This window comes from Dicentrarchus labrax, unplaced genomic scaffold, assembly GCF_905237075.1.
Source record: "Dicentrarchus labrax unplaced genomic scaffold, dlabrax2021, whole genome shotgun sequence".
Classification (NCBI taxonomy): domain Eukaryota; kingdom Metazoa; phylum Chordata; class Actinopteri; family Moronidae; genus Dicentrarchus; species Dicentrarchus labrax.
Genome location: NW_026136719.1, coordinates 27,885,294 through 27,912,818, shown reverse-complemented (window position 1 = coordinate 27,912,818; position 27,525 = coordinate 27,885,294). Strand labels below are relative to the sequence as shown.

General features: G+C 39.6%; 2 protein-coding genes across 4 annotated transcripts; both read right to left on the bottom strand.

Moving 5' to 3' along the window:
- Nucleotides 1–551: 551 nt before the first annotated feature.
- Nucleotides 552–12,382, bottom strand: LOC127351492 (aminopeptidase Ey). 2 transcript variants are annotated; one of them, XM_051379060.1, is made up of 22 exons: nucleotides 12,125–12,382; nucleotides 11,864–11,983; nucleotides 10,229–10,941; nucleotides 8,960–9,102; nucleotides 8,511–8,650; nucleotides 7,419–7,545; nucleotides 7,084–7,238; nucleotides 6,863–6,976; nucleotides 6,511–6,654; nucleotides 6,241–6,306; nucleotides 6,003–6,068; nucleotides 4,971–5,143; nucleotides 4,774–4,850; nucleotides 4,556–4,689; nucleotides 4,415–4,470; nucleotides 4,188–4,335; nucleotides 3,929–4,020; nucleotides 2,487–2,597; nucleotides 2,158–2,325; nucleotides 1,841–1,981; nucleotides 1,139–1,220; nucleotides 552–871 (listed from the first exon to the last, which is right to left on the bottom strand). In XM_051379060.1, the coding sequence occupies exons 3-22, from the start codon at nucleotides 10,828–10,830 to the stop codon at nucleotides 716–718; spliced, it is 2,895 nt and encodes a 964-aa protein (XP_051235020.1). In that variant the 5' UTR covers nucleotides 10,831–10,941; nucleotides 11,864–11,983; nucleotides 12,125–12,382; the 3' UTR covers nucleotides 552–715. The 2 variants fall into 2 exon arrangements, with proteins under 2 accessions (XP_051235020.1, XP_051235021.1); XM_051379061.1 differs by lacking the exon at nucleotides 11,864–11,983.
- A 1,152-nt stretch (nucleotides 12,383–13,534) lies between these two features.
- LOC127351491 (aminopeptidase N) lies at nucleotides 13,535–27,300 on the bottom strand. 2 transcript variants are annotated; one of them, XM_051379058.1, is made up of 21 exons: nucleotides 27,177–27,300; nucleotides 22,517–23,250; nucleotides 22,229–22,371; nucleotides 21,101–21,240; nucleotides 20,805–20,931; nucleotides 20,310–20,464; nucleotides 19,871–19,984; nucleotides 19,601–19,744; nucleotides 19,164–19,229; nucleotides 18,905–18,970; nucleotides 18,638–18,813; nucleotides 18,000–18,076; nucleotides 17,732–17,865; nucleotides 17,153–17,208; nucleotides 16,927–17,074; nucleotides 16,713–16,804; nucleotides 16,456–16,566; nucleotides 16,074–16,241; nucleotides 14,805–14,945; nucleotides 14,432–14,513; nucleotides 13,535–14,300 (listed from the first exon to the last, which is right to left on the bottom strand). In XM_051379058.1, exons 2-21 carry the CDS (start codon nucleotides 23,119–23,121, stop codon nucleotides 14,148–14,150), a joined length of 2,898 nt encoding a protein of 965 aa, XP_051235018.1. In that variant the 5' UTR covers nucleotides 23,122–23,250; nucleotides 27,177–27,300; the 3' UTR covers nucleotides 13,535–14,147. The 2 variants fall into 2 exon arrangements, with proteins under 2 accessions (XP_051235018.1, XP_051235019.1); XM_051379059.1 differs by lacking the exons at nucleotides 16,713–16,804; nucleotides 16,927–17,074.
- Nucleotides 27,301–27,525: the final 225 nt, after the last annotated feature.

Below are 27,525 nucleotides of genomic sequence, written 5' to 3'. Positions count from 1 at the left end.
GGCTCAGTTCAGACACTTGGCCAAAAAGTCGGTGGAGTTTTATTTCAATCCCAGTTCTGATTGTTGGAAGATGTGTCTATATATGGCCCAGAACACAATATGGGCAAAGACAGGCAGTATATTAGTCACTGAAGATGGCTATTTTACACTGTTGCTATGTCAACACTGTAATCTGTTATGTTGGCCAGATGCCTGGAGCTGCTCTGCTTACAATAACTGAGACTATATTCAGTCTGGTATTTTACATTCAAATAAGTTTTGTTTTTCACAGTGGTGTCTGCAGTTCTGAACACTAACTGTGCTCACAACCTTTGCAAAATTCCCACAGTGGTCTCAATCAATGTTAAGCTATAAATATGCAAGCTCATGTAAAGTGCTTTATAAATGTGGAGGTATAAAGTGTCCCAATTTAATATGGCTTTTATTTCAACTGGCATCAACAGTAGATCTAGAGTATGGGGATGCAGTCTAGTATGCAGAGATTATTGTGTTAAAATTCCAATAAAAATCTTTCAAATGTTGACACAGTATTAAAAACATACAAAACCAGATTTTGGTATCAAATAGTCTTTATTCATAAAAAGGCTTAATCAAAACTTTACATTTAAAAAAGTTCTGTCACATTCAGAACATTCATAATAACAATAAATTTGGTTCCAGGTGGACTAAAAGTCAGTAGAAAAATCTACATTTGATAACTGCATAGTGGAGAGTGTTAAACTGGAGACATTTCACTGATGAACCATTCAAACACCTGTTTCTTGTTCATGGCCACCCAGTTAATGTTGGCCTTGGTCCTCTCTAGCGCCTGCTCAAGAGACGCAGCAGCCGAGCCGAGCTGCCCTGCATTGTCTTCTTTGAACTGCAGCAACTGAAGACAAATGGGAGGAGGGGGGTTACTGGGATTCAAATCTGCATGAGGAGTACATCACTAAAAAGTATAAGCATAACAATATATATATTTCAGATTCAGACATGAGAATTAAATTTGCCCCCATATAACAACACTTAGATACAGAGTTTAGACTTTGTACTGTACCTGATGTAGTGCAAACATTAGTCTAGTTATTCATATTAAATTGTCAATATGAAATGAAACATTGGGTGAAAACAACAACAAATATTAGTGAGACTGTACCTGCTTGTACTCAAATTCAGTGGAGAATCGTTTGGTCGCTCCATCAATTAGTCTACCAAAGGAAAATGATCCACCACCATAGCTGAAAAAAAGGCAAAAACAAGACAGGCTTTGATCATTTTGCAAACAATTACAGGTTGGGTAACCAAAGCTGGTCGGACACTCAGATTGCAAGAATACACGTCTACATCTGTAAGGCTGTAGTCAGGCATAGTGGTGCTTTGAGCTAAATGCTAATGTCAGCATGCTAAAATGCTCTCAGTGACAATGCTAGCATGCTAATGCTTAATAAGTATATTTATTTTATTTAGTAGAAATATTAACCAGCTTCGTCATCTTAGTTCATTTGATATTAGCCAAGGATTGGAGGTTGAAGGGAATGCCATTCGTATTGTGGGGATTTGGTCATAAATCATATTATTGGACAAAGTAACATTTTGACAGTATCAGAATCATCAGGATTCATTCACCACTGATACCTGTACCAAATGTGTTGGTAATCCATCCATTTGAGATATGTGAGTTTGGACCAAAGTGGTAGACTGCCAAACCCAGACTGGGTTTTTAGTCTGGTAGTGTTGGTCCTTGAATGCAAACATTTCTAAAATATTTTGACATGTTTAACCCTGACACTGCATTCCTATTCCAGCTTTACTGTGACCATATGATGGCATATACATGCATGCACCAGGGAAAACTCACTCATTGAATATATGGGCCCAGTTGGCTCTGACAAAGTCCCATGCCAGAGGCTGGCCGATGGGGTTACCAGCAATGTAAACAATGGTGAAGGTGGCATCCTGCTTACGGATCTTCTCTGGGTCCAGACAATACTCCAGATACCTGAAACACACTCACTGTGAGGACAAAAGCCTAATGGGACAAATTTTCTACTCGCTGCAGCAAAAAAAGTTTGATCTAAAAACATAAGTATAAAAGGTCCTTGTTATTTCATCATGCACTCAAAGCATGCTGCAGAGATTGTCCATAATGTGCACAGTAATAGTGCTACAACTGACCTGTTGAGCAGCCAGGGCTGTTTGGTGCAGGACAGAGCATACATGAGTTTATCAGCTTCGGAAGCAATGGTGGCATTCTTGTACATGGACCAAGCAAAGTCCCACTCCTCCACTCCTCCTGCTGCGATTGCACTGCAGTACACTGTGGACCTCAAGTTGGGACTAATGCTGGAACGATTAATAAAGATGACAGAGAGTTAAAGGCAATGACGGCTGTGAAAGAATCAGGGAGGTCAAATAAGAGATGATGAAATGGAGGACAGGAAGAAGAATATAGAAGTGGAGAGCATAGAAAAGAAATGGAAAGAATGAAAGGAAAGTGAACATACTTGTTGTTAGCTGGCTTATTCATCCACTCTTTGAACCAGCCAGTGGTCAGCTCCTTACAGCCTTTCACTCCAGTGCTGCAGGCTAAGGAGATTGCATTCACCTGGTTGTACCTGGACATGACATGATACAAGGGTCAGAAGAATGTTAAAGAAGGGTTCGACTGTGCCCCTTTCGAGTAGTATGGGAGGTACTCGGGTCCCCATGTGTGAGATGGGTCACTTTAACAGTGTTTTGTTAACTTACTGCCAGATATGAAAACAGTCACATTTATCTGCTTAAGACGACAAATAGTGTGAAACATAGTACAAGAAATGGAAATAAGAAGGAAAGAAAGACTACATGGTTTTTAACACTTAGTTAGCTGATAACTCTGGTACAGTTACTTCATAGACACTGACATAAATTCATCATATACAACAAGCTAATCTTTAATATGAACTTTTCTGCATTAAAATATCTATAAACACTACCTATGTTATATATATTTTTAAGTTGTGAATTAACATCATCCCAAATGTTTCCAACAATTTTAAAACCCAGAGAAATCAGTCATTTTATTCCAATAACGGTGCATTCTAACCGGTGTCTGTCAAAGTGTCACAACCGCTTTGCGCATACATCAGCCAGAAGCTGTCATAAATTGATTGTTATCCAGCTTTAAGCGTGTTAACAGTAATGAAGAAGTCCATTAAAGCTCTTGAGTGTTGACTCGTGATGAGGTGAACAATGTCATTCAAACTCACTTGGCATCAAGAAAAACCCACACTTGAAAATGCAGACTTTCAGTAGGACTGCAGTGAAGTTTTCCAGCAGTGAGAATGTAAGTTGGGAGTAAATACAAACTCAGGAGATATATATTTCTAAGATAAGAGTAGATTGGAGTGAAAGCATGAAAGAGATAGTGGAGACAGGGACACAGTGTGGAGAAGGTTATGTGAGGTGCAGCAAGAGAAGATGCAGAGTTTTATGAAAGAGGAAGAGTAAAAACTTCAGGAATTATTTAGTTGGCCCAGGGGATGATTAAAGCTTCATCTAATCTACATTGCATTAATCCACAGAGATATGGCTTACTGTGGCTTAGTGCAATGTAAATTGTCAATCGAAAAAAAAGTAAAGTAAGATATTAATTTGATTCTTTGTAAATTATTCTCTTGTCAGAGTTAGACTCAGCTCTTGGGGGATTAGTAGGACAAAAATCAGCAACGATACCATCATGGTTCCTCTTAACAATAAATACTACAATATAATGCAGTTTTAATGGTTACAAAGTCTGCACTTCTACTTGTCATTTTAGCACCCAAACACACAAACTGGGGTCCGATCTTCAAGTTATCATTGTGACAGGTTAAGCTAATGTATCAGCCAAATCCTGCTACAGTGATTGTCCCAACAACAGTGAACATATAGACATGGCGTAAAACAGACGTGTTAATGTCCTTACTGGTCAGTGTGCTTTTCTGGGATCTTTGTCCAGTTGAGCGTGAGATCTTTGAAGTGGTTAAACAGAGGAGTGACCTGTTTCTTAATGTAAGCCTGAGGGAAGAAGATACATGTTTTGTTAACTTGTATTTCTGTTTGAAAAGAGCAATGTGTCATCAAAAATGATTAACTCTTAATTGAGTCATATTCAATATATTCAATATTGTTTTTGAGGATTGGAATTAACAAAGTCTACCAAATGTTGACCATTCATCACAAACCTGCATGGGTCCATACACTTCACTGCGGTCAAACATGAGGAAGAAGTAGTCCAAGTTGCGACTGGCTGTCTGCCAAGGCATGTATTCGACTTCTTTATCAAGGAACTTGGTAGTCCTCAGAGCCAGAGTTGTGTTCACAGTCTTTGCCCTGAAAATGGCACATAAAATTACCCTGCTCTCTCCTTCAATATCTGACAACAATGTTTTGCAAAAAAATATGGACTCACCTTGCGAGGTTAAAAGCATCATCGATAATTTGAGCTCGGTTGATCACTGGAATTTCCTGAAAGTGAACAAGGACATGTCAGAGGAAATGCTTTTAGAGACACTGCAGAAGAAATGCAGCATAATTTCAAGAGGTGTTGTACCGTATGACTGGAGCTCAGTTTGTTGAGGAGACGCTCCCAGTTTTCAGAGTCGTAGTTGACTCTGTAGAAGCCCTTCATATTTATGTTGGCTACCAGCCAGTCATTAGTACCAAGTTTTACGTCTGAGTTTATATCTGTTTAGATGGAGACAAAAAGAAATGATGCATCTTTTTGTACTGTGTTGATCATCCTTGCAGTACACCTGAAATTAATCTTACCTTCTTTCTTAAGAAGCCAGGACTGCTTTTCAGGTTGCCCAGTCTTAATCCATGTAATAGGGACAAACCACTCATAACTAGAGCCGCATCCATCCAGCCATACATATGTACATAAATACAGAGTAGAGGGAGCAGGTGAGTTTTAATACAACCACATACAGTATATTCAGCATATTCACATGAAACATGTTTCCTACTTGAACTCCGAAGGTGTGTCAACTACAGAGTCTGGGTCCAACAAGAAATGTTTCTGGGTAATTTTTCCAGTTTGTGTGTTTATGGTGACCACTGGGAACCCCATCTGTAGGATCCAGCGGTTCATGATAACCTCCACAGATTCGGGCAGATTAATGCCAGCTTTATCCACCGCCTGGTAACAGGAATATTCAAACATTAGAAATAATGTGACTCTTCCCTGCAGAGAAAGTCTTTTACTATTTGACAAACAGTTCAGAGTGCCGACACATAAAACCACAATGCATATTTTGACTTTTTTTTTTTATATTATTATTTTTTTCAGGTTGTGCCATAACATATCAAATATAATTAAATACATTTTTACATTTTGTAAGAGGAAGTATGCATTATTTGTTTATTTCTAAAGCGTTTACAGCTGTGCAAAACAATATTCTTTCCTATTATTACCATTTTTAATCAAATGTAAAGTCACTCTAGACCAATGGTACCTGCCCAAAAATGTGAAAAAGTTAGTGACTAACATGCTGAACATAGTTGAGAATTTAGCAGCTAAAGAGCCAGATATTTCCCTCAGGAGTTGCTGGGAAGAGAGTGAATATTGGACCTACATTTGCCAGGTGTCCAGTAACACCACTTGGCAGACTGATATACTACTACTGAAAACAACCCATTTAGTGTATTTGGAGACACTGTACACACTACTAGAACTGCTGAGAAGTGTTACGTGGGTGTAACAGGTCAGACCTGTCAAGTTTTGTATCTTCAGTAAGTAATATATTCACATTAATTATAGAACCCACTCTTCATGAGACATGGCCATACATAGAGTATGACACCAAGAACACACTGGTCATATCATAAGGTTTTTGCTGAGCAGCCACTGGGTTTAGGCTGATTTAGCTATTTATCCAGGGTTTTGTAAATGAAAATATCTTACTGTTTTTGCAGTAAATTCATGAACTTGAACAAATATTTTGGGGGAATTTCCTTTTTAAGTTTTGTGGAAAGAAATGATGATGGTGCTATCTTACCATTTGCAGGTGCCTCCAGAGGTCTTTGTAGACTGTGTTTTTATATTTGAACTCTTCTAAGTATGTCTGCGGACAGATAATAACCTATTGGTTATACTCTAGCTGTGCAAAACAACAAGTTAGATGCAGGTCAATAAACTGGAGATATGACAACATTAACAACATAAAAGACTTCTAGACAGTTTCACCACGCACAAATACAGATTAGATCCCCATTGGTTTAATCAGCTGTACTCACATGGAGCCCTTGGGAAAAGACTTTCTCACTGATAAACTCTGAGAGCATCCTGAGGACTGCGGCTCCCTGTAATGAAACAGGAGGACATTAGCAGTGTAAGTGGGTGACATATTAGATAGGATAGAATTACAGCAATCTGTTAATGAGGATCAGTGACTCCTTAGTAGTTTAATTAATTCCTTTGCATTTAGTGGAGGTCAACATTTTGTCTAGTGGGGCTTGAAGAGAATACGTCAGTATAAGGAAGTTGTGACCCTCATTATACTGCACCTTGCTATATGTGATGGAGTCAAACAGTTGACTGATGTCCTCCGGCCTCTGGATGTCCTCCTCTTTGGATGAAAGGGGATGGGAGGAAGCCAAGGCATCCACAGCCATCACACCAATGATCTCATTCAGGACTATTAAATCTTTCTGGGAAATACACAGAGAAAAGTTTGTATTTAGCAATGCGGCATGACCTGACACATTTTCCAATAAAGATGGTTTCGGCATGCAGGTTGTTAGGGCTTGGCTCACACCGGAGCAGCTTAAGAACAGGGCCCATTCAGTATATTCGGCAGGTCGGTTCTCAGCTTGGATATATTTCTACAAGAGGCGTCCACCAGAGAATAAAGCTCACCATATTCCACGTTGGTTCAGCATAGTTGGCTCCAAGATAAGAGACATAGGTGGCAAACCCCTCATTGAGCCACAAGTCATTCCACCACCTCGTGGTCACCAAGTTCCCGAACCACTGAGAGGACACAGTTTCATTTTATTGGCATGTTTTTAAACACACTTATCACCAAAGATATGATTTTTGGAGGGCAGTACACTACTGAATGTACTTTAGTGTGTTACCATATGAGCCAGCTCATGCGAGATGACAGTTGCCACCCACTCCTTATCTCCATTGGATGACACAGCAGGATTATATAAGAGGGCGGTTTCTCTGTAGGTGATCAGACCCCAGTTCTCCATGGCTCCAGCACTAAAGTCGGGAAGAGCAATCTGGTCTAAAAACGTTTAGAGATTGATAAAAGTACAGGTCATTTTTTGACTGCTGGCTTTGTATTTTTTTTTTATTAAAGCAAAGAAACTGTATATTTACATTGGTTAGTAGTACTAATACAGTAGTGTGAACTTTTTTTTACTGTCCTTGTGTTGGTCTGTTGGTGTGTGTGTGTGGTTCCTACCTGACTTGCTCAGGGGGTAAGAAGAGTTGTAATAGTCTTCAAAGAATGCCAATATGGGTCCAGTTTTCTCCAGGGCATAGTTTCCCTGGCCCTCCTCTATGGCCTTCTTGCGAGCCCAGATCCTGATCTGGACACAAACAGGGCTTTATTAACCAGACAGAAAAATTGAAGACCAGATACCTGAGCTGAACTTTGAGTCCAGCAGAGGGCAGCATAGAAACACTCCGACCAACACGTCAGAGCGGAAAACTACAGAGAGCCAACGTCTGCAGTTTGTAATTGTAACTGAAGTAATGGCAGTGGAGGGTAGTAGTAATAGTAGCAGGGCTTCATAAAACTGCATTTATAATACCTGATCTGCAAATTCACTTCAATCAATCATACAGTTTCAGAAACAAAACATAAAATAAAACCATTGTACTATCCAGTCAACCGCCTCTTACACACTTTTGTTTCACGGTTAATTTCAGTGTTTAGTGGGCTATTCCATGATATCAAGGATCCAAGTTTACAGCAGGCCTATTAAACCAAATGAGCCATGAAAATCGCTGGAAGAACACTTAGAGCAACTAGATCAAACACTTTGGTACTTTCTGAGTGATTATTTTTTGCTCTGAGGTCATGCTGACATAAAAAAAAATAAACGGTTGCTATGGTTCTAGTTTCAAATTCTCACGCTCTACTGGGCTCCATCAGCTTAAATTCAAGCTGTAGTAGTAACAGTGGTACTGTATTATAGCAGAAGTAGCAACAGCAAATGTAGTAGTAGCAGCAGCAGAAGAGGTATTGGGGTGAGATGTGGTTCTCAAAGCTGATTGTTAATGTTATTGTTTATTGCTCAACAAACCCCTCTTTTTTGTTGCTCACTCTACAGGGAGGGTCCAGCACAACAGCTCACAGTGCTTCAGAGGTTATTAACTACAAAAATTGGATGCAAAATGCACTGCAAAACAGCTGGGACAGACATAGGCTGCCTGCAAAATAATAGTAAACAATGAAAGTATCTGAAAACCTTTAAATGCCAATAATGTAGATACTTCACAACCGTATCCATTTGTATTGTTCTGACTGTAAGATGTAATAAATAATTACCAAAACGTCTGCACCCGGTTTGGTCCCATTGAATGTAAAATCACACACAACGAAAGCCAGCAAGTAGGTTGACATAATCTCTGTGGGTTCAAAGCTTGTCTGGATTAAATTCTGGCCTTCCAAAGTGATGTTAACAGGTTCTGTGTGGGGGAAAACACAGCAGCAGATTTATTATAAATGAAGAAAGCTCATTGCAGCTGCACTAGTAAGAGTCTGTCATATCTGACTTGCTATGGTTAATATTATTGTTATTATAATGCCATGGAAATCTTCAGAGTAACAAAATGTATTTTTTTTTTTACTGCTTATAACTAAAAAACTGATTTTTGTAAATTATACACATTAAGCAGTCAGATTAACAATGGGATCTGGTAGTCAGAATGTAATTGAAATAAGGTACATGAGGAAACATCACACATGTTTACAGTTTACATGTTTACATTACTTGCCGTAGTTCATGGCGTTGGACAGCGCCACAGTGCCATGGGGGTGCAAGAGAGTTATGTGGAAGACAGCTTTCATTGCGGGCTCATCAAAGCAGGGGAAGGCTTTTCTGGCATCTGTTGGCTGCATTTGAGTCGTGGCCACAATTCTGACAATTAGCAGATATGAAAATTCAATAATTAAAACCCACATCAAATGTTAAGGAACCCTCCACCCTTAGACACCCTCATACTTAGATAAAGCGTTCATTGTCTTCTAGAAGTTATTTAAGTTATTTTATGATGGTGGTTGTTTTGGTGTGCCCACTGTCCGCAAATCTTTTTTTTTTCATCACCTCTCCCTCGTCATTGACATCTGAAATTTAGGATTTCAGCAAACCATGCAGAAGGGAAATTAACAGTTAGCTGTGTTTAAACTATATCAGTACTAGTACTACTACTAGAAACAATAGCTAAATGACAGCAAGTGTCAAAAAGTTCCTCAGAAGACTCATGTCTTGTGGTTGGATTTAATTATTTCTATTACAGATCACTTAGCTGTTAAAAAGAAGTCGATTTTTAGGAGGTGAAACTATCAACTAACTGTCATTTTCTGTTGTTTTTTAAATAACTTAGATATTTCTATGCTGTTAATTAGCAGTATAGCAGCTAGAAACAGGGGAGCTGTTAGGGGGGAACCCCCGAGTGCTGATGAAACAAGGGTTATAGATACACATTACAAGATTAGTGAAATTATTCTATTATGAAGCTTAATAAATATCAGCAGTAGCAGCAGTAGCTGTATATTCATTGCTATTGACCACAGTGTATTTTTTGATAAAACCACTAGGAGTCACCAAAGTGACAATATTTCAATCCCATATAGGCTAGTGGTCGTAGATATAACACTTCAAAATGTGGATTTGAAACTTCCTATTTCACCCTGTTTTATCATTTTTAGTTTGTAAAGCATGGGTTTGCATCCTGGACTTAAGTTAATCTAAAATCAACATATTACTGACATTGCAACCTACATTTATACCTACATTCTATTTTATGGGAATAAAATGTTTTATTTTTCTAAATATTACATTTTATTAAGGTTCATTGTTATTAATAGTCCACCCTAAATAATGGTTGATGTTGAATGGTTAATGCCTGTAAAGTTATCAAGGTGTTTAAATCCTGCATTATATTAATATTTACACTTCTTAATCACATAACTCTCAAAACTAAACAGACGTTTTAACAAATTAAATTAAAACAATTAAAATAAGATTAAAAAGAATTTCCTACTTTTTCACCCCATCTTCCATGTATTCACTCCTGTAGAATCCTCCCAGGTCGTCCGCCAGCTCTCCAATAAATTCAGTGAAGAGCTCGTACCGGGTGCCGTTCTGCAGCCGGCTGTTGAGCTGTACCACCAGGTACTGGGTGGGAACCTCCAGCCAGGTCTTTTTAATGCTGGGTGCAGTGGCTCCATCGAGGGCACTGAGCTTGGCATGGTATCCCTCGAAGAGAGTAAGGTTGAGCTTGTTGGAGTGGATGATGATGAGGTCTGTATCCCTCTTACATCTGAAAACCACCTTGGAGTTTCCCACGAATGTGTACAGGCCCTGTTCGTTGGGCATCAGCCGGGGCCACAAGGTCACATTGTAAAAGTGTGGATCAAGGACGTTTGGAAGTCTGTAGCGCTGCCAGGGCTCCTTCGGGGTGGAGGGTGTTGTGGAAGGACTGGGGGTGGTGCTGGGGCTGGTAGTGGATGGAAGTGTGTCTCCATTCTTTGACTTCTCCTGAGCGTAAACCACAGACAGAGCTATGATGGTGGCCACAGCACTGATGGCTACAACCACACAGGCTATTGCAACCGCTTTGCTGAGGTAGACGCCTTTCCCCATGACTCCACCAGAGAAGAAGAAGACAGAAGGGGGATATAGATCGCTATTTATGCCCTGCCTTTTTAGATTCAGCCCAAAGTTAATCGTTGATCTCCTGGGCGGGGATAACAGCTGAAAGTACAAAACACTGAGTTGTAAAAGACCTTGAGATAAGAGGGGATCCTGTCTAATCTGTGAACTTTATACCTGTATAATTGTTCTGAATAAAGACCCTATTTAAAAGCTGCTGTGCTGTGTTGTCTCTGTTTATTCAGTACTGTAAATTGTGTGCTAGTTGAAATATAGTAGAACACTGTGTGTGTGTGTCTGTGTGTGTCTGTACAGTTTGCAAATGTCAATGTGCATAAACAGATCTGGCTATCTGATAGTGACAAAGCCAGAGCTGTATAATGAAATGGGCAAAAGAAGGGTTTATAACCCTGCATAAACTTGTATTTAGCCCTTAAATGTTGTGCAAACTCTAAATGCTACTTTGCTTTGGTTGACCAAAACAGTTGCGGCTTTAAGAAATGGAAACATTCCAATGGTTAAACAGAAACATATTTTACACTTGGGAGGGACATAAATGTCTTCCGATGATGTTTGGATTTTTGGTAAGCAAACAGCTATAATATGTATATAAATATAAAAATAATAAAGCAGATCATACAATGAATTCAACTTGCCTTATAACATGAAGTAAAACAGAAGCATCAGCACTGAACTGAGACAACAAGTCTGACAGTCAGACCTCTTATTAGTTGAGTGTGAACTCGTCATTATGTCCAAACGCATGACAGGAAATGATATCTTTGGTGAATCAGGCCCAGTGATGCTGTGTGGTCAGCCAGCTAAGAGAAAATAATGTATGGTCGTACGGAAAAAAAGATAATCTTGGTTTAACTTTAGCTGCAAAGCGATGCACCTTGCTCTTGACCAGTCAAACGCATGCAAGCGCTCATTCATGGAAGATAACTTCCTGATGTTAACGTGATAAATCTAGTGTCAAGGTTGCAGATTGACAAGAACAAGGATAAAATATTGTCTTACAAACCTTCAAACTTGTAGATCTATCACTCAAACTGGCTTTTCTGGTCTCACTGGCAGCAGTACAACCCAACCAAAGAAGGCCCTAGTCTTTTTTCAAAGTAAGTCTGTTCTTTGGTTTGAAAACCTGGTAAGAACACAAAAAAATACTCATACTAGTCTAAACATAGCAAGAGCCACATCACATGCAGGCAGACACAGAGACACCAAATTACAGTATGACGTAATGACAGCAAACTATTTTCCTTTCCACAATACCTTTTCTTACCTTGTATTTAGTTAGTGTTGACTCAGTGGATTCAGCGGCTTTTTCACCTGTCAATTATGGAATCTAATTTTTAAGCAGTGTTGTCTGCCTGACTTAAAGCACGTCAGCTGCTCGTCTACTTGCGCCAAGAAGTGACCCAGATCTCCCATTTGAAAATTAGTCCTAAAGAGTTTCCATTTGTTGCCAAAGGGGAACACTGTTTGTACCAAGTCAGGAAAAATCTGCAACAGATCCAGATCTGAGTGCTGAATAAGATATTGCACAATCCTCATACACAAAATATACAATCATTGCTATCTGCAGTTGATCTTGAACTTGTTGTGTCTTGTCTTGAGGGATAATCCAGTGTGATGCTCTCAAATATGCCTACAGGCATTTCCTAAGATTTATAATACAACAGTATTTCGCAATGTATGATATTGGACTCAGAAGGTTGAGCTAAAGGTCTAATAGGACAATGGAGAAATAATAGCTGTCCTGACAAAGTCCTTTTTTTAAAAGTTCATCTTTGCTGCACACATTTTTAGCATGCACCATGTTCCATGCTCGCTGATATGATGCAGGATCAAAAATACTTGTTAAATACAACTGGATCTGCTTTTCTGGCTGACGTTGTAAAGTGTTTCATTTCCGCTCGTAGATCTCAGTAGCTTTGGAGACCTCCTGGTCCACATTAGCTTGAAGTGAAGTGACATGGTGCTGGACATTAGAAACCTTAAAATGCAATAGCGATGTGTGGCACATCAGACAGAATGCTTTCCCACTGGGTTGAATAAAATGTATTCTCCCACTTCTATGCTTGTCTTTATATTTGCACTTAGCTAGACATTTGCCAGCTAAGATGTTAAAGCGATTGCAGAGAGACAGTTAGTAAAATTTCTAAGGTTGCTTCCCAAACATGATAGCATCTGTCAATAGACCTGCCTGCCCTTCATGCTCTCATACTCTATGTCCACTTCTTGTTTCTTCAAGCCCAAATACCAGGGTGATGTCACTTGAGTCCCTTTCTCAAAAGCCACAGAAGACATTACACAGCTGTTGACAGGCTGTGTATTACTCCTAGTGACCTGTAGATTAACTTTGACATGTGAAATCAGTGTAGAGCCCCTTTAACCTTTCATTATTTTCAACTTTATGCAGGTTATAAAACGCCAGTAAAGTCTCTTATCAGCTGTGTCTCCTTGAACTGTCAGTCTCTTGGTGTCTGTTTCAAACAGGCTGAATCGAGAGAAGGTTCGCCTCGTTGCTAATCTTACTCTTCCGTCATTGTACAATGATAGTGTATCAATGTTAAGTGAGTGCAAAATCTAAAGTGTATGAAGGGTGTTGCATAGACTTAGCAGACAATTAGTGCAATGATTTATGATTTAATGATCAAGTTTTAAAAAGGAAAAACAACAACAAGCCTAATAGAAATCAAATCAGGCAAATTTATTCAGTAAGATCACTTTTTACAATATCTTTCTCTCCTACCACTAAAGGGCAACAGTTGTTAAAAACTCATTCATTGCACATTTGCAGGGATACACACATATGTATGCAGTCAATCTGAAATACAAAAGTAAATTGTCATGTTTAGGGTCCCTAATGGCAGTCACAGGTTTCACTCACTTGAATCAGTGTCAGTGAACACAAGTTGCTCTGGTGTTAAAGTGGTTGAAGGCCCCGCGTTTATGTGCATTGCATACATCATAGTAAGCAGCAACATATAATATTAAAATGAAGAAAAAGACATCAATGAATGCATTTCTGAGAATGAAAATAAATGTTATGCGAATAAAACAATATTTCTTTGTTCATTGACAATCAAAGACTAGAGGCGAGAGTTACGCTCTAGTATTTACTGCTATACCACTGGTATCAAGTGGCACATGTGATTTCCAGTGAAGTATTGTGTCACATCAGTTGTCATTGCACAACTATTGCCAAGAAAAATTGCCACCCATCTGTTGTTCCTGATGATTATAGTGATAGTCATTCAATACATATCCCTGACTGCACTAAAAAGACCGTCCAAGTGTTGTCATTTGGACTCCTCAGTAAACCACTTCAGCACATGGGCTTTGTTCTCCGTCACCCATTTAATGTTGGCTGTGGTCTTCTCTATAGCCTGCTCCAGGGCCAAGGTGGCTGAGCCAAAACCAACATGAAGGTTTTCTTCTTTGAATTTCTTCAGCTGGAAAGAGACACAGCAAAACAAAGAGAGAAAAAATGAATTCTGCATTTGTTGTCTTTCTTTTCCACTAAATACCCTCAGGGAAATACAGTGTGTATTTCAGTATTGTTGTGGCTGTGTGGGCGTCATACCTCCTGCAACTCAAACTCTGATGAGAACCTCTTTGTGATTCCATTGATGAGATTTGAGAAGGAAAATGATCCTTTTCCATACCTTAATAAAAAATAAAGTTCACTTTAAAGATGTAGTGATCAGCAGAAGGAAATTGTGCATATCCTACTGTTGCTCACATTCAACATATTCCTGGGAAGGAAAAACACAATCATTTCTATGTAAACAGGAAGTCTGAAAATAAAGGCAAATAACGTGTGAGTAAGTGAAGGGAAATACCACCATATGCACTCAGCTGTTTTAACTTTTACACTTAGCTGAGACCTGCTGTGGATTCTGTGTATTAAATTTTCTTCCATCCTTAATTAATTCCTGTGAAGAGTGAGCTCTTACTGCTGGAAAATGTAGCCCCATCTTGCCCTGACGAAGTTCCAGGCCAGCGGCATCCCCACAATGTTTCTGGCAACGTACTGGATGGTAGAGGTGGCGTCTTGCTTGCGGATCTTAGTTGGGTCGAGTGTGTATTCCAGATACCTGGCTCAACCAAAACTTCTTATTACAAAGATATAATTTCCAAAACACTATCTTAATAGATTTAATTCAGCCCACCATTAAATATTTCAAACATCTGGAGCATGTAAAAAGGGTTTCTTACCTGGTTACCTTACTGTGTTAGGGTTACCTGCTATCCTAAAATAGTTGATTTAGCTTTAATGGTGTTTTCAGACAGAATGCAAAGCAAATCTGAGCCACAGCTCAGTTGCATGAGAGTTAATGGAAAGAAGAAAATTCCCCCTAGGGTTAGGGGTTAGGGGTAGCATGGATTGGGAAATTCCCATCATTATAACAGGCAATTATTTTCAAAACCCCACAATAGTCAGAAAAATGTCCCATCAGACCAAAAGAACATTTGTCCAACAGACTGTTATTCCAAAAACAAAAGACCAATGCTGATTTCTCCTAAAATACATACTCTCCCTGGAGTTTTTTGGCTTTGATATCTTAGTGTATTTGGACATACAGGAAGGGGGGGGTTCTCCGTTGCCATCGTAACACTGATAATAATATGTTAGGTCAGATTAAGGCATCAAAACTACTTGGTTGGGTTTTAGAATAATGGGCTGTCTGAACAGCACGGATTAGGGTGAAGAGTGGTCAATGTTAGTAGAAGATATTTTAACTGGTGAATTCTCAGCCAAAGCCTGAGCTGTCACACAAACACATGTGTATTTTACTAGCTACAGCTAATGACTGTACAGAAAGTTCAGGCAAATAAACACACAGCGCACAAACAGTCCAACAGCTTAATTAGTGTGAATAATGAAAGTGAGGCTATGAAACTTTTGAACAACCGAATGGCACATTCTCCCTATTACAAATTCAACCATTAACTTATGATGGCTAATGTTAGCCAGTGCTAGTAAATATTAGGTATATATTGCTGTGGATCAGTTCGCTGACTTTATGACTCTTTTCTTCTAGTGCCACTGTTGCCAGAACAAGAACAAGTAGACTGCAGAATAGATACAAATTCCCCACTCTTGCATAAATGTTCTGTTACATTGTTGTACATGGTAGAGTACATGCATAGACGGGTGTTTCATTATCTCTTCATTCAACACTTTGAAAGATTGAATAAACTAATCTGAATGTTGCTTGTACCTGTTCAAAAGCCAAGGAGCTTTGGTGCAGGACATGGCAGCCCTGAGCCTGGAAGCTTCAGATGCCAGAGTGGCGTTCTTGAACATTCTCCAGGCAAAGTCCCACTCCTCCACGCCCCCGAAGGCTATGGCACTACAGTAAACTGTGCTTTTCAAGTTTGGATGGATCCTGGTCAACGTTAAGATAAACATACAGTAGATTAGAATATAAATACTAATCACACAGGATCACTCCTCAGACACTTGGTGTGTACATTGCTAGCTACAGCTAACATACGGTTGTTTCAGTGGCTGTCAGGGGTGAATTAACACAGAGTGCACAAACTGTCCAGCAGTCACATTTGTGCAAATACAAAAACTCAAAAGAACTGCTTTGTACTCACGGGTTGTGATGTGGATTTTCCATCCACTGTCTGTACCAGCTTTTGATCAGCTCCCTGCAACCCTCCACACCCATACCGCAGGCATATCCAACAGCATTGATCTGATTATACCTAAGAAGGGAGATATTTAATAAAACTGTGAAAAACTGCAATATAGCATGACAATATCCAAAGGCCTATGTGTGAGGCTGTTGGAAAAGGTAACAATCCAAATGAAATATTGCATTGCAAGTCACTACTGCTTTAAGAATTCTTACTGGTCAGTGTGCTTTGTAGGTACTTTGGTCCAGTTAGCTGTAATGGTCTTGAAGTGCTCAAAAAGTGGTTGGATTTGTTTCTTGAGGTATGCCTAAAATAAAAATATATCGGCAATCGTTTTTATGTCCAGTTGTCTTACACATTCCCTTTATATACTTCTCCCAATAGTATCAGAATGGACAGTATTAGTATTAGTAGTAAAGCAGTATTAACCTGTAAAGCTCCATAAACCTCAGTGCGGTCAAACATTAATATGTAGTAGTCGAGGTTTCTCAGAGCTGAATCCCAGGGGATGTAGTCTCTTTCCTTGGACAGGTATTTGGTAGTTCTCAGGGCCAATGTTGTACTGATTATTTTGGCTCTACACAAAGGGAACAAATCCTTCGCATTCTTTGCAGACATACAAAGTGTGACGGATTAAATACTTATTTTTCATTACCTTGCTAGGTTGAATGTATCATCTATGATCTGTGCTCTGTTGATGATTGATAAAGCCTAAAAGAAATGACACACACAAACACATACATGTTCAAATCTACAAACACAGACAACCAAACCTGTGTGGTGATGCAAATAGAACAGCCACAATTTCTGCAAGAAGCTGTTAGACATTTGTTTTATTATTTCCTTAGGCTGTCGCAGTATCAAATCACATTTGATATTGGAATCCTGGGATTCAAATTGAAGCAAGAATTCTACATGAGCTCTACATTTAACAGGAAATAAAGTAAATAAAATCCTCTGCATGTGCACTACTCTCTAGGTCCATTCTCCTTGGTAGAAAATGTATTTTTATTTGTTAGGATGTACACAAACAGTATGTGATTGGCCAACCCAGCCAAACTCAGCATCCACTCTTAAGCTGGAATGACAAATAAACTTGAACCTGAACTTAAACTTAAGAGGGCAAGTCTGCAATCATCGTTGCATAATGCAGATCTGTTTGTATTCATCTAAAAGTGGACATGCAGCATAAACAAAACCGTCACTGCAACTTCCGACAAGTGAATAGGCTCACCTGATGGTTGGTGCTGAGCAGGGAGAGAAGACGATCCCAGTTGTAAAGGTCATAGTTTACCCTAAAGTATCCAGATACATTAGTGTTCGCCAGCACCCAGTCCTCTCCTGACACTCTCATCTGACTGTTGATGTCTGGTGAAAAATATTGAAGAGATATCTAAGATATTCAGTGGTCCACTCAAGTCCACTCATATGGTAGGAAGTCTTTTCTTCTCTAGTATGCTGATCTAATACAGAAGAGCAGTGAGATGTTACTATGGCCATACCTGTCTTTTGAAGGAGCCAGTACTGCTGCTGCTCCACACCTGTCTTCATCCATTTAATTGGGACAAACCATGTGTAACTGGACAGAAACAGCAATAAAGACGATGAGTGAAAGTGGAACAATGCTTGGTCTGACTTTCTGTCTATTGGATGGACTGCCATGAAATGTGGTATATATAGTTATGGTCCCTAGAGGATAATCCCTACTGACTTCGGTGATCCTCTGACTTTTCTTCTCCAGGTTCACATTCGTGGATTTGAGTGAGTTTCAACAACCATTGGATGGATTGCCATAAAATTAGGTACAGACATTCATGTCACCATCAAGATGAGTTGTGATAACTTTAGTTATCCTCTTGCTCTTCATCTAGCAACTTTTAAGCAGCAAATTATAATACGCTAACAAACTAAACTAAGATGGTGAACATGAGAAACATTACATGTTAGTGTTATCATTTTGAGAATATTAACATGCCAATGTTAGCATTTGTCTTGAAGTGCTGTGCCTGAGTACAGCCGTACATAGCTTTTGTCAAGACATAGATAGACATTTATCCAAATGGTGGACAATTCATTAAGGAATCAGTCTTCATTCATTGCCTACATGGAACTTACAGGATAAGGTAAAACTTATTCCTACTTGAACTGAGAGGGCCTGTCCACTACAGAGTCTGGATCCAGCAGGAAGTGTTTCTGGGTGATACTTCCTGTCCGGGTGTCAATAGTGACCACTGGGAAGCCCATCTGAAGAGTCCAGTGATTCATGATGTTGTGGACGGTGTGAGGAATATGCATACCTGGTGTGTTTTCAACTGCCTGACAACAAACAGAGGGTAGCAGGATTCACACACACCCAATGACACATTGCCAGGTGAAATCATGCGTGACTGTGACGTTTTTAACTGACCTTCTGGAGGTGGTCCCACAAGTCTGTATACACTGTGTTGTTGAAGGCGAATGTGTTCAGGTAAGACTAACAAGATAAAGTTATAAACAGCAGGTAAAGCATAATTTAATGTCAACACATCCCCTTTCCTGTAATACTCATTAGACAACATGTTAGAACATCTTGAGTAATCTTATTACTCACACAGAACAGTTAGACTAACAATACGGCATAGTAGCAGTAATTAAGTGATGAGGCCTTTAACAGAGTTACTACTCACACTGAGTCCTTTGGCAAACACAGGCTCAGTGAGAAACTCTGACAGCATCCTGAGCACCGCCGCTCCCTGAAAACATCAAATACAGAAACCACAAGAATTTGTTTGGCTTGAACTTCTCATAATAGCAAAGGATTTTGCATTTAACCCAAAGTACATATTAGGTTCTCCAATGGTGATAGAAATTACAAAGATTCTTGTAAACAGTGTTTCTGCGATATGCATTTTCCAGGTGAGGTAAAACTGCCTAAAGGTAGACAATAAAAAATAAAAACTGCCAATGTCATAAGGTTTTGCCTAATTTTTTACATTCTTACAGATTTGGCTATATTGCCTGTAATACTTCTAAGAAAAATGTGAAAGGGTAAAATACCAATAAGTACTGTATGTCTGCATAAGATCCTGCAGATGCTGTATACAATTCTGTCAGAGGAGCGGACCTTGCTGTAGGAGATGGTGTTGAACATCTCGCTGATCTCAGCAGGGTTATTGACCTCCTCTTCTCGGCGGGACAGCGGGTGGGAGGAAGCCAGGGCGTCGACAGCAAACACCTTGTGCACGTCAGAAAGTATTATCTGGTCTTTCTGCAGCCAAGTAGAGAAATGAGTTAGGACAGGCTTGTCTGTGAGAGGTCACTGATACATGAAATGTTACAGTACTTCTGTACTTGTAAGGGCACGCTGTCTTTGAATTACAAGCATGGTTCTTACAATGTTCCAGGTGGGCTCAGCATAGTCTGCTCCGAGGTATTCCACGTATGATGCAAACCCCTCGTTCAACCACAGGTCATTCCACCATTGCAGAGTCACCAAGTTGCCAAACCACTAAAAAAAACAAGAGTAAAGAGATAAAGAGTTCTGCTTCAGTGAGTTAAGATTTTGGCCAACATTACCACTAAAGTTCAGCTCTGACTAAGCAGGTGCTAAAGAAAATTCCCAACCACAGAATTTCACATCATTTATTATGTCAGGTTTTAAATACATCTAAAGTCAGCAGGGTTAATTTGTCCCTAGGTGATTATCTGTCATCTTTTTTGCAAGGGGAGGTTGAATACTCTGGCTAAATTTATGTGTACAACATTACTGTGTTTTGTTTGTTTTTCGTTTTTTGATGTAATCCCAGCAATTTGGCAGAAATAGTATGGCCTACCATGTGTGCGAGTTCATGTGAGATTACAGTTGTTACTCTCTCTTTGTTTCCAGTGGAGGACAACATGGGATCATAGAGCAGGGCCGTCTCCCTATATGTGATCAGACCCCAGTTCTCCATGGCCCCAGCATTGAAGTCAGGCAGAGCTATCTGATCTGGGGAGGACAAGGACAGCAGAAATTAGATTAGCATTTACCTAAAAGCATTGCTGTGTGTGCAGCCTCAGATCATGGCTGTAGACATTAGTCTTGTTGACAGTGTTTTGTAATGTTGGTCTAAAATCTGAAATAGATTTTACCTGCTAAAAATCCTTACAAATACAGGTTAAAATGTCCAACAGCAAATGTGCACAGCTTGCACGCAATGAACAAAATGTTTCTCTTTCCAATTGCAAAGACTGAATGCTGGGCTCAGTGGGATAAAGGAAATGAGATTAATATTTAAATCTTCACATGAAAATGTTTGCGTAAGCGTGTTGATGCAGAGTTGACCTACCTGACTTGGAGAGCGGATATGTTGCATTGTAGTAGTGCTCATAGAACTGAAGGATCGGCCCTGTAACGCTGAGAGCATAGTCCCCCTGCCTGTCAGCTATGGCTTTTCTTCGAGCCCAGATTCGGACCTGCAAAGAATTTGACAGCTTTTAAGCCACATACCGAATAATCTTTGTCTTTGTAAAATTTGTATTGCTACAGAAACACAATGTTGTGACGTCTTAATTAACACTGATTTAATCTGTAAGCTGACCACAGTGGTAACAAAAACATCAACAGGGAGCAGAGGAATCTTACCAATAAACTGTTGTTTTGGGTTGACTGAATCTTAACAAAGTCACTGACAATAAATGCCAGCAGATATGTGGACATTCTCTCTGTGGGCTCAAATGTAGTCACACTGACAGGCACGCCATCAATGACAGAGTCTACTGTGTCTGTTCAGAGAGGGGAAGCGTTAGACTCTGACACTCTGTTAACATTAACACCATGTAGTTGCTGATTTTCTTATAACATGGTCAAAGTTATTAATTATTTACAATGAAAACTCTCTCACACATTAGTTAATAAGGCATATGTTTTACTCTTAAAGAGACAGTTCCTGTTCCCTGCAGTGCTGTTCATCCATCTAGATTGTTTTGTTGTGAGTTGCTGAGTTATATATATTATAGATATCGGCTGTAGAGATGAAAGTGTTCCCTCCAATATAATGGTCCAGCTTGTGGTGCTCAAAGCACCAAAAAAGTACATTTGAACTGTCTCTTTCCAAAAATTATGACCCAGTAACTGAAGATAATCCACAGACCTTGTTGTGAGGAGTTTTATATGGAAACTATGTGGGGTAGCTAACATTACAGCTCAGCCAAGGAGGATGACATTTTTTATTTTTTTTTACATCCTGCGCTGTCACAAGCACAGCACAAGCCTCTCATCTATCAACAGATGTACGCTTCCTTTTGCACTGTTATTCATAGAAAGGAATTAAACTCATGAATCTGCTCACACAACAAGGTCTGTGGATTACCTTTAGTAACCGGGTCATGATTTCTGGAAAGAGACACTGCTGTTGAGTGTTTCAAATGTATTGTTTTGGCACTTTGAGCACTACAAGCTGAGTGCCATCTGGTTCCTATAATATTCAAGAGAAGGCAGAAGTCTCTTCTGGGGATATCTCCACAACTCGGCAACTCACACCGACACAATGTAGATGGATAAACAGCACTACAAGTGTAAACATGTACTTTTGATTTTGGGTTGAACTGTCCCTTTAAAATCACTTTTATTACAGACCTTTACTAACCACAATTTGTGTTTCTTGTATTGCACTTTGATTTTACAATTTACTTTTGTACCCAGTTTCACAGAGAATTAAGATGTATAACAAAATATTTGAAAGGAATGAATTGATGTATTTCTCAAACGAACCAATGTCCCTGCCGTTAGACAGAGCCACAGTGGCTCGGTCATGGATGATGATGACATTGAAGACGGCTTTCATGGCGGGCTCGTCAAAACAAGGGAAGGTTTTCCTGGCATAGGTTGCTTGCATCTGCGAGGTAGCAACAACTCTGTAAAGGTTCCAATTAAACATTATCAGAAAATAGACATCAACCAAGCAAAGTCCTACCAAGAGGAACATTGGAACCATGAACTCACTGTCAAGAACACAATTATGATGCACCATTATTTATTTTCTACTATGCCATTGCTTACTTCTTCACACCATCTTCAATGTATTCACTCCTGTAGAAGCCTTGCAGGTCATCTGCCAGCTCCCCCAGAAATTCAGTGTAAAGCAAATACAACGATCCAACAGCTAGTCTGCTGTGTAGCTGGAGAACCAGATACTCCGTCTTCACAACAAGCCAAGACTTTTGTATGGTGGGCACAGTGGCTTTACCAAGGCCTGTCAGCTTAGCATGGTGCCCGTAGAAGGTGGTCAGGTTCAGCTTGTTGGAGTGGATGATTATAAGGTCTGTCTCCTTCACACATCTGAAGACCACAGCTGAATGTCCAGTGAAGACGAACATGCCGCGTGCGTCGGGCTCCAGTCTGGGCCACAGGGTCACATTGTAGGACAGAGGAACAAGGGAGTCTGGAAGTCTGTAATGATCCCAGGGCTCCTTCGGGATGAAAGGGGTGGTGGGGGGTGGGGGCATGCTAGTGCTGTCTGTTGCTTCATCTCCAGGCTTGCCTCGATTCTTGGCCCTTTCCTTGTCGTAGGCAATGGACAGAGCTATGATCGTAGCTAGAGCGGCGACCGCCAATACAAGCATCCCGAGGCCCACATTTTTACTGACATAGTAGACTTTCCCCATGTCCGATTCAGGAGGTCAGAGAAGGACTCTGAGGGGTCTCAGTCTGTGTTTGTCCAGTACAGCAGGGCTCTTCCCTCCTCAGTTAATGGTTGAGCTATTAACATGGCAAAAAAGACATTTTCATCATACCTAAGGAGAAATGGAAAGATGGGAAGACCTTGGTCATTTAGTCTGTGACTCAGCAGCTCTTAAGTTCCCAAATGTCAATTCATGTTGTTGTGTGGTTCAAAACTGGCATTGCACTTGGTCATTGTTGCTTTGTGGTACAAGTACAGTATTGTTTAATATGAATAAATTACATTTCAGTCAATCATTTTTAGTTGCTATCATAAGTACACATTACCAGCATCCTCAACTGGTTTTCATATAAGGTTTTACATTGCGTGCCACCACGAAATCTACTAAATATAATCACAAATGTTTTATATTACTTTTGTATTCACTACGGCACTGCAAAGAGGTTCCTCGTCAACACACATAAAATTCGACTGGAAGACAGCTCTTCTGTCTTTCAGTCTGTGATAACTGTATGTCATGTAGTACATTTCCTAGTGGTATTTTTCCATTTCACTTTGTCATTAGCTCTTCTGTGCGTAACCAGCAGTCACGACAAGTCATCTGGATTATTTTACAACTAGTGTCCAGGAGGAAATAACCCATGGTGACTATCACTTCTGTACAGGCATTAACAATTTGATTAGAGCAATGAGTGTAACATTATAAAACAGACTCTAATTAATTGTGCTATCAAAGTAACATTTACAACTGATATCTTCCCACAATATTCCCAGCAACCTGACATTTTTATGTAGTCTCATATAAAATGGAAAACTCATATACTGTAGTTCATGACTTGTCATCATGATGTAGGGAAGATAACACTTTCAGTGGCAAGTCATTCAAATTATATTTATTAATCCTACAATCTTTAGTACCTCCATTTAGTTTGTCTCCATGAGGGTGGAAGTTTATTTTCAATGATGTAACAATGAGAAGTTAAAAGCATATTTTCACCTTCAATAAAACTCAATTAAAGTTTACTAGTGACATAATCCTGCTGGCTTCAGTGGGAGGTGCGCTGTTTCCTCCTGTATATCAAAATCACTTTCCATTATCAGTAACTGCACAGTGATCAGCTCATGTAATGTCTGCTATAAAGCATACTAACATACATTACAGAATATAAAACAAACTCAAAGCCTTTACTTCTGCTATTTTAAGTACAAAATCCTGACTGTACAAATTGTCTTCCCTCCTTCCCTTCCTATCTGACAGCATGTACAGATGTTTCCTCTACAACGTCATCATCTAATCAATTTTACCGTACATGTGGGAGTAATGTCAGCAGATCTGTCAGCTGTTCAGATACAGGTGTGTGGGTTTGGTCAACAATAGTCCTTGACTCACAAGTATTTTATTTGTCATAACTGTTGTAGTAGCAAATAATAAATAATGAAATCGTTTGATAAGAATATTCTTTTAGTGTCCTAAATTATCTATTAAATGTTCACCCCTTTCTACTGGGGCACACTAACGGGATTATGTGGAGTCTTACTGTATTCATTTTGTAAACTGCAAGTTAATTCTTGACCTTGGACCTTGACTGAAGTTGCATACTTTAATGGGATGACAACTGAGCGAACTTTATCTGCTGATGAAGACCATAAGTTGCAGTCAAAAGTCCACAACTCACGTTCCTAGGAATGATTTGCTAACATTTACAACTGCAACTGATGGTTGAAACCCATAACCTCCCAGTTATTTTTATTTTATTCTAATAAACTATAGTAAGTGAAGGCACGTGGCTTTCTGACTTTCTAATTTTGGTCAGGATGCTGCAGCTATTTGCTCGAGGGTAACAGGGCTTCATGATGATATGACAAGCTACCAAAAGACACAACGTAGGCTTTTTTATTAGTGAACGGTACAAACAGGTTGGTCCTCCTTTCATACACCTACTTGAGATTACCTAAAGTGATGGTTAATCTACAACCCATAATGTGCTGTAATAGTTTTACTGTAGCACCTTTAGATAGTGAGAGGCCACAGCTAAAAATAAGTTTTCCTCTGTAACAGAAACCTGTATTTGGGAAGTTTACTTCAGCTCTTACAAATCTTGTATTTGTTTTTAGACTTTATTTGCACACAGATAATTCTCTGCTAGATTATTATGATGGTAACTCAACATGCTCTCAGCCATCTGGGCTTCTGCCATGCAGTGCCTGAAAGATGAAAACATCTGCAGTTGAAAGTGGTAATGCTGAAGTAATAGCCGGCGTAAATATTTACCAAATAAAACGTTGTTGTAATTATATACAATACTATTCTGCCCTGCAGGCAGGATGCAGTAAAGGGCTGAACGTTTTCAGGCTGGATTGCAAACTGTGAAACCAATAGAAAGGTTGCACTGTTTTCATTTTAAGCCAAAAAAGCTATTGCCATAGACCCTACAAATGTAGATAGTCTGCCTTGGAATAATTCCAGGGTAAAATGCGGTATTTATCTATTATCTATTTCAAATCAAGATTGTTTAAGAAAATCTATAAACTCAACCATTTAGAAAACATCCCGGGTTATAGCGGGTAAGGCTGAGCTGGTACTGGTATTATATCCTACATAGAAACAATATTAAATCTTAATATAACAGATCAGGTGGAGTATGTTCCAAGTGCAGTCTGTGCTTAAATTCCAAAATGACTATGTCGCTGTTGTTCAGGGTGAAGCACAATCAGTCCATGAGATCGGTAAGCAGGGGTTAACAAGACCTTAGGGGTAATTAATCAGCAGTCTGTTAGATAAATGCTTCTAATGTCCCAAATGTCCCTTTAGGCCAAGTTAATAAGCAATATAAGCCAAACAAATCACAAGCACTTTCCCCTGCCAGCAGAGAGCGGGATAATCTTGTGAGTGGGAATGTTTATCTTGGGCTTACAAAATCACATAGTTTCACGGAGTAAAAAATGACAACAAAAGAGCCATGTGACCACCTGTTTCCTAGTGTGATTTGAACACACTCTTCTCCTCTGTTCTGTATATTCTTATTGGGCAGAACCTGTGCAAGAACCTGTGTGTTAAATGCTCTATACAATATTCCCAGTGCACATTTTATTTGGTGAATCCAAATAGGAGTAGTTAGTGATAGTAAAGGTGTTCATCTGGGAAGGACTGAAATTTGACATTACTGACTTACTGTAAATCTTAGTTTGGCTGATAAGAATCACTAGCATGACACAGACTTGTTTTGTTTGCATGATTTATCTCTTCTCTCACATTTTGTCCTTTAAACCACATTTCTTGTTGGGGATCAATAAAGTTAATCTTATCTCAATGTGACTCTAAAATACCTTTAGTATCCACACACACACACTTTTGCATTATCATTCTACCTGCACGTGAACCTGTGACCTACACTATGAGCCGTGTGTGGCCTCAGCTCCACACTGTACACATACGCTACAGCCAGCTATAGGAGCTGCAGAGTTTACATCCAGTACAGCCCACACTGGATGTTGACAGACAACCAATAAATCCACAGCAGAGCCAGGAAGTCAAACTGGGACTTCAAGTACATGATAAATTGTCTCATAGTTAAAGCAACAAGCTTTTCAAAACTGCATGGCACAAGTCATATACTGTTTGCATTCCACTGACAGAGTGCTTACTAGCTGTGTCATATGCAGATCCTTCATATGAACTGAGAGCAGTGAAATCAAATGAGGAATGAGGGAGAAGGAGAAGCAACAAACACTCATCTGGCTGCTTTGTGTCAACTTTGTGTTGACTTTTCATAGACAGCACTTCACAGTGGTTATATACGATCTCTACTGCATTCATGCACCATTTGTGAACAGTCAGGGTGGAACCTTTCTGTTGCAGACCAATTCTGAGAAACCCTCCTCAGTGTCAAAGAAGCAGCGCAACATTGCTCCAGATGGCAAAAGCTGTAAAGTTAATACACAGGCTATTACAGAACGTTTGCTGTGAAGGAAAACATAACTTGGCATGCGGCATGTTGGATAAATTAAAATGTCAAACATGGGGAAAATAGTACATACCAAACCTTGTGTAGCTGGATGTCCACTGCTGATTTAAGTCTGCATGAGACGCAGAAGTTGAGCTAGAATGATCCCGGCTGATGTGAAAAACTCACAGTATGCATCAGTGAGGGTGGAGGTGGGAGGTGGTGAGAGCTACCACATGTTTTGCTCAGGATGTAGGGAGGGAAAAACTCCCTACATCCCCCCCCCTGAAAAAAAATCCCTAAATTAGGGAAGGGGGGCTGAAAGAATGTGGCTGTATCAACAGGGACTGCAAACTCATTGTGGTTGAGCAGAAAGAACTCAGAGGTACAGAGTGTCCTGACCATTTTGATGCAGGTTTTACGTGATGCTGGTTCACCACAGC

Coding starts and splice junctions, on each gene's coding strand:
- LOC127351492 (XM_051379060.1), bottom strand. CDS start 10,830: ATGGGGAAAGGCGTCTACCTCAGCAAAGCGGTTGCAATAGCCTGTGTG. Junction 6,655..6,862: donor CTGAACCAACGTGGAATATG/GTGAGCTTTATT, acceptor TGTATTTCCCAG/AAAGATTTAATAGTCCTGAA. Junction 5,144..6,002: donor TCTGGAGGCACCTGCAAATG/GTAAGATAGCAC, acceptor TCCTGTTACCAG/GCGGTGGATAAAGCTGGCAT.
- LOC127351491 (XM_051379058.1), bottom strand. CDS start 23,121: ATGGGGAAAGTCTACTATGTCAGTAAAAATGTGGGCCTCGGGATGCTT. Junction 18,814..18,904: donor TGTGGGACCACCTCCAGAAG/GTCAGTTAAAAA, acceptor GTTTGTTGTCAG/GCAGTTGAAAACACACCAGG. Junction 17,075..17,152: donor GATACATTCAACCTAGCAAG/GTAATGAAAAAT, acceptor CCCTTTGTGTAG/AGCCAAAATAATCAGTACAA.